Source organism: Dromiciops gliroides, chromosome 5 (genome assembly GCF_019393635.1).
Source record: "Dromiciops gliroides isolate mDroGli1 chromosome 5, mDroGli1.pri, whole genome shotgun sequence".
NCBI classification, from domain to species: Eukaryota; Metazoa; Chordata; class Mammalia; order Microbiotheria; family Microbiotheriidae; genus Dromiciops; species Dromiciops gliroides.
The window spans coordinates 52,142,008-52,155,565 of NC_057865.1; the positions used below are offsets into that span (position 1 = coordinate 52,142,008).

Genomic DNA, 13,558 nt, shown 5'->3' on the forward strand with positions numbered 1-13,558 from the left:
TGAATTTAAACACCAAATAAAATGGGCATTGCCGTACTTGTACTAGGAGACTTGAATATGAAACAGCAGACCTATCCATTAGATGGCTGCTTTTCTTTTTCATTATATAATAAATTCAACCTGTAGCTTTCAAAGTTGTCCACTTGTTTATACTTGTTTATGGACTCCTGCTCTTAAAAAAAAAAAAAAACCTCAATAATGATTTCTATCACCCACCTACCCACTTGTCTCTTCTCTTTCTTCCCCCTTTCTTTCTCTCCTTCCCACTTTAAAACCACCTCCTACCCCAATTGAGAATAAAGAAAAAGAGAGTCCATGCAACAACATAGATGAGCAAAAATGAAAAAAAAAAATCCACACTGGCAGTGTCTGAAAATGCATGCCCATCGCTTCTCTGTAAAGTGTCAAAAGCAGCTTCCATGTCAGCCCTCTATAATCAGTTAATCATTTCATTGAAGAGTCCCCAACTGTTTTAATGGTTTTTTCTGTTATTGTATACATTACTCTGGTTCTGATCATTTCACTTTCATACAAATCTTACCAGGTTTCTCTAAAACCCTCCATTTGGCTATTTCTATTACATTCATATAATTTGTTTAGTCACTCTCCAATATGGAAATGAGGTAGATTATCAAGATTTCATTTTCAATTGCCTAATCATTAGTGAGTTATTTGGAGCCTTTTTTTTCATAATATTGTTTCCAGGACTTCGTTTGAAAACTTTCTGTCCGTGTTTTGACCATTTATTTATTGGGGAAGAGCTCTATAAATTTGAATCAGTCTCATATATCTCGGAAATAAGATGTTTCTCAAAGGAAATTGCTGAATAGATTTTTTTTTTTTTTGTCTTTGGTTACCTCCTTTCCTCCCTGGATGCTCTCCTGAACTTCATCATTGTCTCCAAAAACTTAGCTCCTGCAAGACTGTTGAAGCAATCTGGAAACTCCTATCTTGGTAATACTGTGCTCTGCCCTGTCCCCCCAATCCCTGTTCTTTCCACTATTTTTATGGGTTGTCTTCACCTGTCGGATTGAGGGCAGGTCCTGTCTTTTCTTTTATCCTGGTACTTAACACAGTGACAACTGCATTGCGGAGTAATAAATTTTTGACTATGTGACCTAATTTTTACTAGGCTAGTTTTGTTGTACAAAACATTCCATATAATCAAAACTGTTCATTTTGCCCACTATGGTCCTTTCTATCTCTTCTTTGGTCACAAACTCTTTCCCTATCCATAGAATTTCTTTGCTGTGTTGTGAGATGTTGGTTTGTACTTAATTTCTATCAGACTGCTTCCCAGTTTTCCCAGCATCTTTCTTTTTTTGGGGGGTGGGTCCAAATATTAATTCCTAGCCCTGGTGATTGGGGTCCTTGGGTTTATCAAACACCATGCCATTAGTTTGCTTCTGTATGCTTTTTACCTGACTTGTACAGATGGGACTTCCTTTGGAAAAAAAAAACACCAAATCATTTTGATAACTGTTTTGTACTACAGTTAAGGAGTTGGTACTTCTAGATTCTTTCCCACTAAAAAAGGGTTTTATTGTTGCATTCATATAGCTTCCAATGTGTTTTTGGTAGATGAGTCCCAAATATTTTATACATTGTTTTTCTAGTAAAAAGTTTTGTTCTTATTTTAACATCCTCATAGCTTTACCCAGTCTTTTTCTCCTCCCAAGAGCTATCCCATGTAAATTAGCAGGTTTTTTTAGACAAAATGAGAAAAAAATAGCAAAACTGATCATTGCATTGGAGAAATCTGAAAATGCGTAATGGGCAACAGCTATCGACTTCACACCTACCTAAAGGGGTGGGTTGGAAGTGTCCTCTCATCTCTTCTTTCAAGTCATGTTTGATCTTCATTATTTTGTTATCATCTCAAATCTTTCTCAAGTTCTATTCAGCTTAACTTTATCTTTTTGTTAAATTTGTCCAAATCTGACGTACATTAAATCACCAACTATTAATCTATCTCTCCCCACCCCTCTTGCAATAAGGTAGTTTCCTTTAAGTATTTAGACATTATGCAGTTCAGCTGACATCTTACTGATGTCATTAACTACATTAAGCATAATGTAGTTTCCCTATGAATCTTATCTGGTCTATTTTTATTACGGTCTTGTCTGAAATGAGTTTGCTTAAAGTATAACAGATTTTACTCCAACCCCTTATTTTAAATCTGTGAATCTTTCCATTTCTAGTGGATTTGCCTGATACAGGCCCAGGCTACCTGGAAGCTAGTTTGGCTTCATCTCCTCTCACTGTTGACCTGTGCAGGGGCTGGGTTACTCCTCTTTGAGTGCTCATCTGGCCCGTTTTTTTCTGCTTTGAAATCAAGTAATTTCTTGCTTCACCTTTATCTATCCTATCTGGTCTCTGCAGGACACTGGCTGCCTTTTTGTGCAATCCTGGAACATGGTTTCTTACATAAATGCTTATTCCACTCCCCACCCCGGGTTCCTTCTGTACATTTTCAGAACTTTACTGGGATGTTTGTGAAGCATCAGGGCTCTACTAGATATGAACCCATCACTCTTTTCCCATAATTCTTCCCAAACACCACTCTCTGCTAATAGTTTTTGAAAGAGATGAAACGCTTGCCAATTTAATTTGCACAAGCACTCCAAAGAACCCAAAGATCAAATTCACTAAAGAACTTTATTGTAGTCGTATATATTCACTTCAAGAAAATCAAAGGACAAATTGATGTGACATACCTTACAACATGGCTAAGAGGTAGCCAGCAAAGCTCCTAAGGCAGCCCTCATTCATTCATTTGAACGCTGTTAATTTGTAAACATGCTTTTATCATCATATGTAATTGTCAGTGGTATGCATATTGTTCCAGATCTAATATTTCAACATTTAATTATAGTAACACCCAAATTTGAGACACTAAATTTTTATATGAATTGTTATTCAATCTTTCCAGTGCAAGTCATCTTCCTTGCAGTGCAAGTTCATATTTAACTGCTCATTCAGAAACAGTTTTATTTAGAAATTACATACACAATATGAGAGAGGTAGAAGACATCTTAGCTTCAGTTGCATTTACTTATACAAAAGTATTTAATTCTTAAAGAAAATACTAATAATCATCTTTATTCTTAATATTTACATTTGGTTAATTAAATGTACAATTGACAAATAATAAAACAAGAATTTTTACATATATATTTTTATATATGTAATATATATATATAAAATATATACATATATTTTCAGGAATACAATCCTCACCATTTGTGAAAAACACAAATCAAAAACAAAAACAAAACTCCTCTAAAACCCAGTAAATGTGGAGGTTGAAGAAGGGGAAGAGAGAAACATGGACAACAAGCTATTCCCAACATTTTCTTCCTCCTGAACTTTTAACACATCACATGAACCACGGTTTTCAGAATAACTTCTAAAACCCAAAAACTCAGTTTTGTCTTCACTGCTTTGAAATAATTCAACTAAAGACTGTATTGGTGAATTACAAATACCATTGTCTTCTTTTGTTGTGGGAAATTCTGTTTTGTTCTTTAAATGTAATTCCACATTCTTCTTCTGGCTCCTTTTTTTGTTTCTTCCTAATACTATTTTTACTTTTCGCTGCAGCTTCCCTGAAGGAAAGCTGTCTGAACCTTCAACAACCACTTCTTTGGGTTCTTCACCAGTATGAAAGTAGGATACTGTCTTGGCTGGACTTCTAGGCTGTTCTTCTGGTGAATTGCTAATGATCCTGAGACCAGAACTATGACCACAGGGAGAACTAGTGCCTTTTTTCTTCCGACAGCTATCTGGAAAAAGTGTACTATCTGACTTTCGTTTTAGTTGAGACACATTTTTATTTGTTTCATCAAAATCAGAAATGTGCATAAATGTCTCTAGGATATACGGGCAGTATTCTGTTTTTAGTTCTTCTAAGTCTTTTTCATTTACAGTTCCATTATGGTCAGAAACTTTAGGCCTATAGCCCTGCGTATCTTTATTCAGAGGTAGTTGTACCAAATCCAGCTTAACGTCCTCCTTCACTGGATTTATTATAGAAGATTTTCTACAATCCAAATGTTCTCTGAGTTTCCTTGTTGAATTGTATGATGCAAGTGGATCTATGGACTCTGAACTGAAGGCAACCTTCTGCGAAGGATCCCTGCTCTCTTGATACTGGGAATCCTGTTTTATCACTTGTTTGGTAGTATTTCCCCAAAGATCATTTGGGGAAATACTGTGCGATTCCAGTTGTTTTTCAGGTTCATTCCTTTTAAAAGTATTTCCAATGATGGGGGCAAAAGATCCAATACTGCATTTTACTCTTCAAACAGACAAACAAAAAAGAAAACATCAGATTAGTTTCTGAGAAGTCAAGACAAAATTTAAACTAGTAAATTTATCTTTGGAACTATCATATGATGAAAGGTAGGCCACAGAAAAACTGCCTTAAGGGAAATCTAGGATTTCCATTCCCAGCTGGTTTGCCATTATCAGAAACATAGTGAACTCACCTGGAAGCCCAGGAGAGCTGGGGGTTCCACTTCTGCCTCACTCAGGACAACTTTCTGAAACTCTAAGTCACAGAGAAGGTGCTGACCCGCACTGGTGGAGGCAGTTTCCACCCAGCAGAAATAGTAACAGGTCCAGCCGGAAAAAGCATCTCTTCAAGGAACTGAGCAGAAAATTCTCTAAGCTATTCTAGCCAGAAAAAAACAAAGCCTGAAACTTCCGAGTCCTATATTCTTCCCTATGCACAGTGTTTATATCTTAATGAAATGTGCTTTTCTAAAGCCTACAACAGATACCAGAAGCTTGGAATTCCTTCAAAATCTGGTATATGTAAAAGTTCTGAACTTGAACATTTACAATTTTTTCCCAAAATGTAAATAATGAAATTTATTATCAATTGATTTCTTAAAAGGAAATTAAAAATTACCTTCTGGATATATTGCTTTTGTAGTCTACAAAGTCATACACCAACTTGGATATGATATCATCAACAACTTGATACTGGGTACTTTGTGCAAAGCTTCTGTGTTGTTCACTGAGAAGATGCTAAAATTAAAAATAGGAGCATATAAGGGATACAGCAAAATAATTTTATTTTGGCAGGTCAATGGGGGTCACACAGCTAGTAAGTGTCAAGTGTCTGAGGCCAGATTTGAACTCAGGTTCTCCTGAATCCAGAGCCAGTGCTTTATCCACTGCAGCACCTAGCTGCCCCATTTTTTTTTTTAAACAAAGGAAAAAACCTCTCTGCTCAGACAGTTTTCCTAATTTCATCTTGCCTTAACATTTTTCATGTTCCTTACAAACAACCTGGATGAGAAGGTTCTGCCTTGGATTAGGCTTTGTCCTTTCTTCCTTAAAGTAAACAAAGTGAGTTAGTCTATCTCAAGTAAATAAGCAATGATTAAGCACTTACTGCGTGTCAGATCCTGTGCTAAGCAATGGGGATTACAGAGATCCCTGTCCTAAAGGGACTCTCATTCTAATGGAAAGTTATCTGAGAAGGTACTGGAATAGAAGAGAGAGGAACCAGGAAAGATGGGATTTGAACTTTGAGATCTTAAGGAATCTAGGGGAGCCGGGAGGCAGAGATAGGGACACAGAGCCTAGAAAAGGCTGGGAACGTGGGGGGGCGGGTAGGAGCCCAGGGTACATGTGAGAAGGAAGGGGCCAGGCTGTGAAATTCTCTGGCTGTCTGCTTATGTGCACGAGTCAAAGGACCAAAAGGGGAAGGGCAAGGGTGCACCAAGGGCTCAGTCTGTCTACTTCTCCTAGGAAAGGCCATCACAACTGAGCCAAGGACAATTCTCCCAGTTCTCTTGGGTGGGCTCCATTGCATGCAAGTGTCCAGAGAAATCAGGAGTGTCTCAAAAATGGGAGAGGGAGGAGGGCTAAGCCCACAAAGGCAAAACCATTTTATATCTCCCACCCCAACCTCCCTCCTAAAAAGAACAGAAGATGTTCCCTGCTGTGGGCCCTGGGTTCCTTTGTCCTGGTAGCTAACTCAGCAACACAAACTCAAGCTCAAGGTTACCTCTATGGACATTTTCCTGGATAAAATAAACAAACAAGTGGCGCTTCCTATTTAAAAACAACTTCTTGGAAGAACCACTTCCAGGCCATTTCAGTTTCAGTTGGAAAAGGTCTGTATTTCATCCTCCTAGCACCCACTTTTGGTATCTTTCTAGAGCAGCAGAATCAGACTCTCTATTAGTGGCTGTGCAGAGATGCCAAGAATAATAGAACAAGGCCATTTTTAAAAAAGCAGCAATATTGGTGACTTCAAACAAATTACGCAATTTAAATAAAAAAGGTAAGAAAATCAATAGAGGTTATGATATGGACCGTCACATGGGATCCAGAGCTGCTGTACTAAAATTTTTTTAAGAAAATGTTTTAATGGTGGCTTTTAAAAAACAAGTAATAAATCTGACAGTTGATTACGGTTCTAAAATTTCTTGGTTCAATTATTTTGTCTATTCTTGTCAAGTTCTGAATCATGGAAAAACTGAAAATCCAAGTTTAAAACATGCTTTGTTTCTCTTCTTATGAAATCTAAACATGCTAATGCAGTCAATGACATAAAAAAGTGAGCTTACAGCCTGGAGAGTGTCGTATTTCTGGGAGCAGCATTCACAATAGCCCTTCTTCTTGTTCTCTTTGAGGCGGGGCTGAACGGGAGGGCATCGCCCTTCATCTGATCCACAACCTGTTCTGTTCCTGTTAGGAGACAATTGTTTTCAGTGGACACGGGGCAAAATCTCCATATACATCTGTACTTCGGACTAATGTTCAGCTTTTATGAGAGAACTTTTCATTTGAAAATTAAAAAGAAAGAAACCCAAACCTGAGAATATTGTTGTTATAATTATTTGTCACAGTCGTATAATTTTCAGAAAGATCTGATTTCTATCCTAAGTAAGAGAGGAAAGATAATCCAAATTATTTTCACAGGAAATGCCCTTTTTGGTAGCTCCATTCAACAAGGAATGGCTTAAGACAGATTCCTTTTGCTTTAGCAAAACCTTTTCCATAGAACAAACTAGTAATGTAAAAAAAGTTTTAAAAAATGTTTCAAACCAAGTAATAAACTATTTTTAAATATCATGGACATTAAAAGTACTCAAGGAAAGAACATAATACCTTTGAAATACATTCAGAAGTTATGACAAAAAGGTTTTGCCAAAAATGTTACTGCTAAGTTTAAGAAATTAAATGATACAAAATCCTATTCAACAAATACTGATTTCAAGCCATCATGCAAGAAGCCAGGCATATGCAGATAAAAGTGAAATACTCTCTGCTCTCAGGATGCTCACACTCAACTCTCCCTCTTGATGGACGGGCCTCTAAGAGCTGGGAAGGTTCATAGAGGAGGTGAGGCAGAGCCAAGAGCAGACAAGGACCATGACAGGGTAAAGGGGGTTGGGATGACAGTGTCAAGGAGACTAGATGAAAGCAAGAGACTGTTGGGTTGGGGAGCAGCTAGGACTCCACTCTGGCCAGGACTCCAAGTAAATTAAGGAGAACATGAAAGGAGGTTTGTCCTGAGATCATGGAAAGCCTTGACTGAGGCAGCAAAGTGGCATGGTGGGTAGTGTGTGTCCTGGAGTCGGAGGCAAGGGAATAATCATGTATGTAGCGTCTATTATGTGTTGAGTCCTTTGTACAAATACCTGTGATCCTCACAACCCTGGGAGGCAGTTGCTGCTATCATTCCATTTTACAGTTGAAGAAATTGGGACGAACAGAGAAGTGACTTGACCAGGGTCATGCAGCCAGCAAATGTCTGAGGTCATATTAGAACTCAGGACTTCCAGACACCAGGCCCTCTCCTCTATCCCCTGTGCCACCAGCTATCTCTTCCTAGCATCTATCTTCCATAGCTGTTGTGAGGATCGAATGAGATGACATATGTAAGAAGGTACTTTATAGACCTAAAAGTACTATAGTAATGGTAGCTATTATATCCTGTTGTTGTTTGTCATCGGTTTACAAAGGGACCAATGATGTCTTCACTTGGATATGAATTGGATGTCAACAAAGCAGAGCTGCACAAAGCTGTCGGCCAAGTCCAGTGGCAGGACAAAAACCAGACGGGTGATGGCCTGGGATGTAGTGGGCACCCTTGGCATCTCTGAGGTCTGACTGAGCTCAACCACTGTCCTGGCTTTTGGAACAAAGTGTTCTCATGAGTCCACTCCGTGGGGCAAAGTCTTCACACGCTTGGGGGAGACTTCCCCCAATCAATGAGTTTGAGGAATTGCCAAGCCCTTTTCAGGGCTGCTGCTCTACAAGAAGCACCTTTGGTGTCTACCTGCCACCCAGCTCTCATCTTTGGCTCCAAGAAGTCGTAGCATATGCAGGGGCCACACCCTGGTAAAACTGTCTCAGCAGATGGGCTATTATATTGTAAACTGCTATGAAATGCCCAGGTGAGAAATGTGTTTATTATCTTGGAGACAACAGAGTGTAAGGTTGCCATATGTAAAATCTAAATTAGAAGCTTTAGCAAGAGTTTAGACTTTTAAGCATTTATTAAGGTACAATCAGAATTTAGTGATCAGAGAGAGAGGGGCCAAGATGCCTTCATCTATCTATCTAAGGGAGGCAGCATTTCTGCTCCACTCAAAATGAGGTCGCAGGCCAAAGAGAGAGACGCTCCTCCCCGGCTTCTTCCCAAAAACTCCTGTGAAACTGGAAACAGGGCCGTCCACAAACACAGCCCCAAGCTAATTGGCTGGCAACTCTGATGGACGGGTCCCACAAGTAGTTCTACAGAAGTAACTTCCAGACGCTGGGCTGACCTTTGAAAATCCCAGAAAAGGCCAGTTCCAGATGCTGAAGTCCCACGAGGAACTTCCCTACAGTATCTCTCCAGCAGGGGGTGTCACTCCAATTTTCACAAGAGCCACCCTCGAGTTTCTGAGCAGAGAGGATGTAGGACAGACCTGTATTTCATGACTATTAATCTGGAGGACAGATTAAAGAGAATAGACACCAAAAGCAGGAAATCAACGAGGAGGCTATTTTATATCAGGCTGGATTGGGGCAGGGGGGTGGGTGATAAGGCCTGAACTTGGGGGATGGCTGTGGAAGTGGAGAGAAGGCAGATGCAAGAGATGGGGGGGAAGGTAGATTTGCTTGATGTAGCAGGATGAGTATAGGCCTCTAAGTCACCCAGAGACCGACCAAGTTCCTTGGCTGCTCTAGGCCTTAGTATCCTCACCTGTAAATGTGCCTGATAATCACTCCAGTGGGCTGTGGTAAATACCAAATGAAGCAATACACGTAAAGTGTTCTGAAAAGCTTATTAAGACCATAAAAATATCCCCTATTATTTTTGGAGGTGGGCGTGAGGGAATGGAAGAAGTTAAGGATGGCTTTAGGTTGCAAACCTGAGAGACTAGAAGCATGGCGGATCCCTCAAAAGAAAGAGACAGATCTAAGTTAGTGCAGAATTCATGGATTCATGAGTCATCTGTGCAGAAATGATAACTGAACCCAAGGAAGCTGATAAAATAAGCAAGAGAATAGAGCAGAACATCTTGACCTCAGGTCTATGGGTCCATGGATGGATTTCAGGGATTCTAAGAACATGGATAAGATAACATATCTCTATCTCTATTTTCACTAACCTTGAACTGAAAATGAACATTCTTTCAATTATGAACATACTAGTATTGGGCTATGTCAGCGAAAGATGTCCACGACACAAACATGGTTATGAACCACTGGTGTAGAATGAAGGAAAGAGCTCCTTGGGCCGAGTCCTGGAGGACTTCCGTGCCCAGGGAGTAGAAGAGGGGAGAGGATGAAGGAAGATTTCTTGATGGCTGACTCTGGCAGGTACCATATGAAGCCGGGGACACAAATACAAGTTTATTTTGCTGGGAAAAAAAAACAATAAATAAAGGGGAGTGGAAACTGGGTGGGGTTGGCAGAAAGTGAGAAGAGCTTAAAGCACCCACAGTTGGTTTCCTATTCAATCAGGTTCAACCCTGCTTAACTTCAAAGGCCATATCTATTCAGAGTAGTAACACAATAGAGATGAACAGAATATAATTATTAAAATTAACGATTCAAACCAACCTTTGTTTAGCTTGTGTTTGTTTCTGCAGACTAGACGTTTTATCCAAATCAAAAGGACTGCAGGGCTTAGGAGCAGAATAGTTTATAAGAGGAATGTTGGACAACTGCAGGTAAAATGGCCTGTAATGACTGAAAGATGAAGGAAAAGACTTTTTGACGGTGGAATGAAACAAACAAAACTGCTTAATAAGCATGGTTCATATTTCAAAATCAAATATTTCATTTAGCTACAATTAACCTATTTAACACCATACATTCATTTGGTCCTTAAAAATATCCAAGTTAACTTGTGGAAAGGTCAGACACAATTGGTAAACTGCTACCCGTAGAGACAGGGACTGACCCTGTGAGTACATTGATACTGGAGACTTCTGGGTGAGAAAACCCCCTTCACCAATGTAGGGAGGTACCTTCTCTGCACTCAGCCCTGAGGTTAGTGACTTGCCTAGGGCTGGGGAGCTGACATGTGTTTGAGGTGGAACATGACTCCACCAGGTCTTCTTGGCGCTGAGGCCAGCCCTCTCTCCTTTATATCACATCACACATATAATCTAAAACACTTTAAACCTCAAGCTGTCCAATCCAGCCTGGTTTTCATGGACCTATGAGAATAATACAGGGCAGCTAGGTGACGCAGTGGATAAAGCACTGGCCAGGAATTCAGGAGAACCTGAATTCAAATCTGGCCTCAGATACTCACTAGCTGTGTCACCCTGGGCAAGTCACTTAACCATCATTACCCTGCCCCCCCCCCCCCCCCCCCCCCCCCCCCGAGAGAATAATGCAGTTATGGAGTGTGAAGAGAACCCTTTCCACCTAGGTTAAAATCAGCAGAGCCTTTGTCCAAGGGGCTCCTATAACCTCAGAAGGACAGTCATCAGACGCTTTTGAGAACCAAAAGCGGAAAAAATGTTACGGACATCTTCTAAATGAAGAGCAACTGGAAAACTTGCCGTAGTTCAAACATTTTCCTTAGGAACTCTGGTCTCCAATAAGAAAGCATCACAGCACATACAGTGTGCTCAGGGTACACACACCACACATGTTGTTCAGTTGTTTTCAAGTCCTGTTCGACTCTTCATGGCCCTATCTGGTGTTTTCTTGGTAGCCATATCCTTGTCCAGCTCATTTGACAGACGAGGTAATCAGGGTAAAGTGACTTGCCCAAGGTCACAAAGCTAGTAAGTGTCTAAGACCTCATCTGAACTCTGGTCTTTCTGACTCCAGGATGTGTGCTTGATCCACTGCAACACAATCAATGCTTCTTGATTAGGGAATAAAAGTGTGGCTAGTTCTTGGGTTTTCTGCCAAAAGCAGTTTTTTTTGTTTGTTTGTTTTGTTTTGCAGGCAATGGGGGTTAAGTGACTTGCCCAAGATCACACAGCTGGTAAGTGTCAAGTGTCTGAGGCCGGATTTGAACTCAGGTACTCCTGAATCCAGGGCCGGTGCTTTAACCACTGCACCATCTAGCTGCCCCCAAAAGCAGTTTTAACAGGCGCCTGCCCAGTCTGCTCTTGGGGACCAAAGACATGTGCCTTTTTAGGCTGGGGCTGTGCTTTGATTGACCTAGCTAGGAACTACTGGGGGAGTCCTTCTACCAAAGCACATCTCTACTCACTCTACCACTGGATCCTGACAAGCTGGGACAAGGCCAGAGCCACCCTGGGCCCAGGTCATGTTGACTCTAAGGCAGCTCTGGTCCACTGTGACTGGATGTTTTTCAATCTCAAAACTGTTCCTACCACACGATGATCAAAGTAATCGTTCTTATACTCCAGGTAGAGAAACTGCAGATTAAAATTATAAAATAAAAGCCCCAAATGGAATAGGTCTCTCTGGTAGGAGGAGGCTCCAAGCAGTCTCCTGCACACCTCATAGCTCTAGAAGAGGGGGAAGGCAGCCTAGTCACCAGGGGCTACACTATGAGGAAGACACAGATCCTGACTCTTCATATAAACATATGAAACTTCATCCATGGCTTGATCAGGTCTGATTTCTAATCACCACTGCAAAATAATCAAATAAGGCATCTTCATATCTGCTATATCAAATCTGCCTTTATATAGCAACTATTCTGAACCAGATTCCATTTTGATACTTGTCTTTCCTCTAATTAAATGTAATCTATGCAATGTAACTATACAACCTTTGATTCCTTTAAAATTGGAGTATAGAAACTTTAAAACTACATTACTTAAAATATTTCCTTCACTTTTACTTTGATGTTATACTTACTGGCTTGAATCTTCCACCTTTACAAATGGCTTTTTGAGCCTTCCTGCTGGGAAACACACAAAATATTCCTTTTATCATCAAATACTAATAAACCCACAGGCAAAGAGCTTTCAAAATAATTCTAATGGCACACATTCATATCTTTATAACCAGTCTATGGGTTATGCTATTTACCTAAGCTCTTAGCCCACCTCCCCAATGGTAATATCACCAATATAAAGGGTGTTATCATAGACATGAATTTATTTATCACAACAACCCTGAGGAAAAGGAGAAATGATAAATCCCATTTCACTGCTGAGGAAACTATCCATTGTCACTTTGCTAGCCCGGGCAGCATTGTGAGTGGTCTAGGTTTTCTGACTTCCAGGCTTGAATTCTGCTGCCAGAGCCACAGAGCATGAGGAAAGGCCCATTTGTGTAATTTTACTGACTTTCATTTTAAAAAGTGCTTTTAAAGCTGTCAAAATACTTACTTTTTGTTTTCTGAACACCTAATTGTTTCCCCTGAAAGAAAAGATGGCTAATGTGAATATTCCATTTAAGAATGAGGTATTTTATTGTAACTGCTCTGTCATTTTCCTTCACTAATCACTAATTCCAAATGTAGAAAAAGTACAGGAAAAATCAGGGATGATTCATCGAAGTACTGCTTTATCACTGTGGCTACCAATACAACTCAGCACCTTTCCATGCCTTAGGAGACTTTCTGGTGATGAGTACATCTCCAAACTTAGTCCTTAGAGGACAGATATAGTCTCCAAGCCTTTCTCAAACTGGTAGGACATGGCAGAACTTGCACTCCACCCAAATAGCCTTTGTTCAATAAGGACACTGCCATACCCCTCTAAGTCATCAGAATAAGACTTTACTGGAGTCTTTTGAATGAAAACGCAGCTCCCATGGACCTAGGACATGAGGGCTTTTAAAGAGCTTTCTCTACAACTCTATGAGGGAGGCAGTGCAGGTGGGATCTTCACGTCAAGACTGGACAAATGAAGGCTCCCAGTCACACGGACTGAGACCCAGGCAGTTCCAGATTGAGAGATTTCTTTTTTTTCTTGTTTTCAATCCCACACTGCCTTTTCCTGGGGCTTCATTTATTCATGTAGACAATAACTTGCATTTAATTACTTTTTCTCAACTAATCAGAATGGTTTAAAAAAGTATTTCCAATGGGGAAGTTAAAGGAAACAATAACCCTAATATATCTCATTACCTACTGAAGAAATAAGTAATAGTA

The 13,558-nt window shown here is 40.1% G+C and overlaps 1 protein-coding gene across 5 annotated transcripts in view; it reads right to left on the reverse strand.

Moving 5' to 3' along the window:
• Window positions 1-2,644: 2,644 nt before the first annotated feature.
• Window positions 2,645-13,558, reverse strand: part of DBF4 (DBF4 zinc finger) — a 44,296-nt gene continuing 33,382 nt past the window's right edge. For 4 of the 5 annotated variants that reach the window (XM_043969168.1, XM_043969171.1, XM_043969167.1 and 1 more), the window contains 6 exons: window positions 12,792-12,822; window positions 12,316-12,361; window positions 10,081-10,209; window positions 6,588-6,708; window positions 4,916-5,034; window positions 2,645-4,300 (listed from right to left, as the gene is read on the reverse strand). In XM_043969168.1, the coding sequence (XP_043825103.1) occupies window positions 3,283-4,300; window positions 4,916-5,034; window positions 6,588-6,708; window positions 10,081-10,209; window positions 12,316-12,361; window positions 12,792-12,822 (1,464 nt within the window). In that variant the 3' untranslated portion in view covers window positions 2,645-3,282. The remainder of the gene's footprint in view (window positions 4,301-4,915; window positions 5,035-6,587; window positions 6,709-10,080; window positions 10,210-12,315; window positions 12,362-12,791; window positions 12,823-13,558) is intronic. The other variant, XM_043969170.1, reaches the window with a different exon arrangement.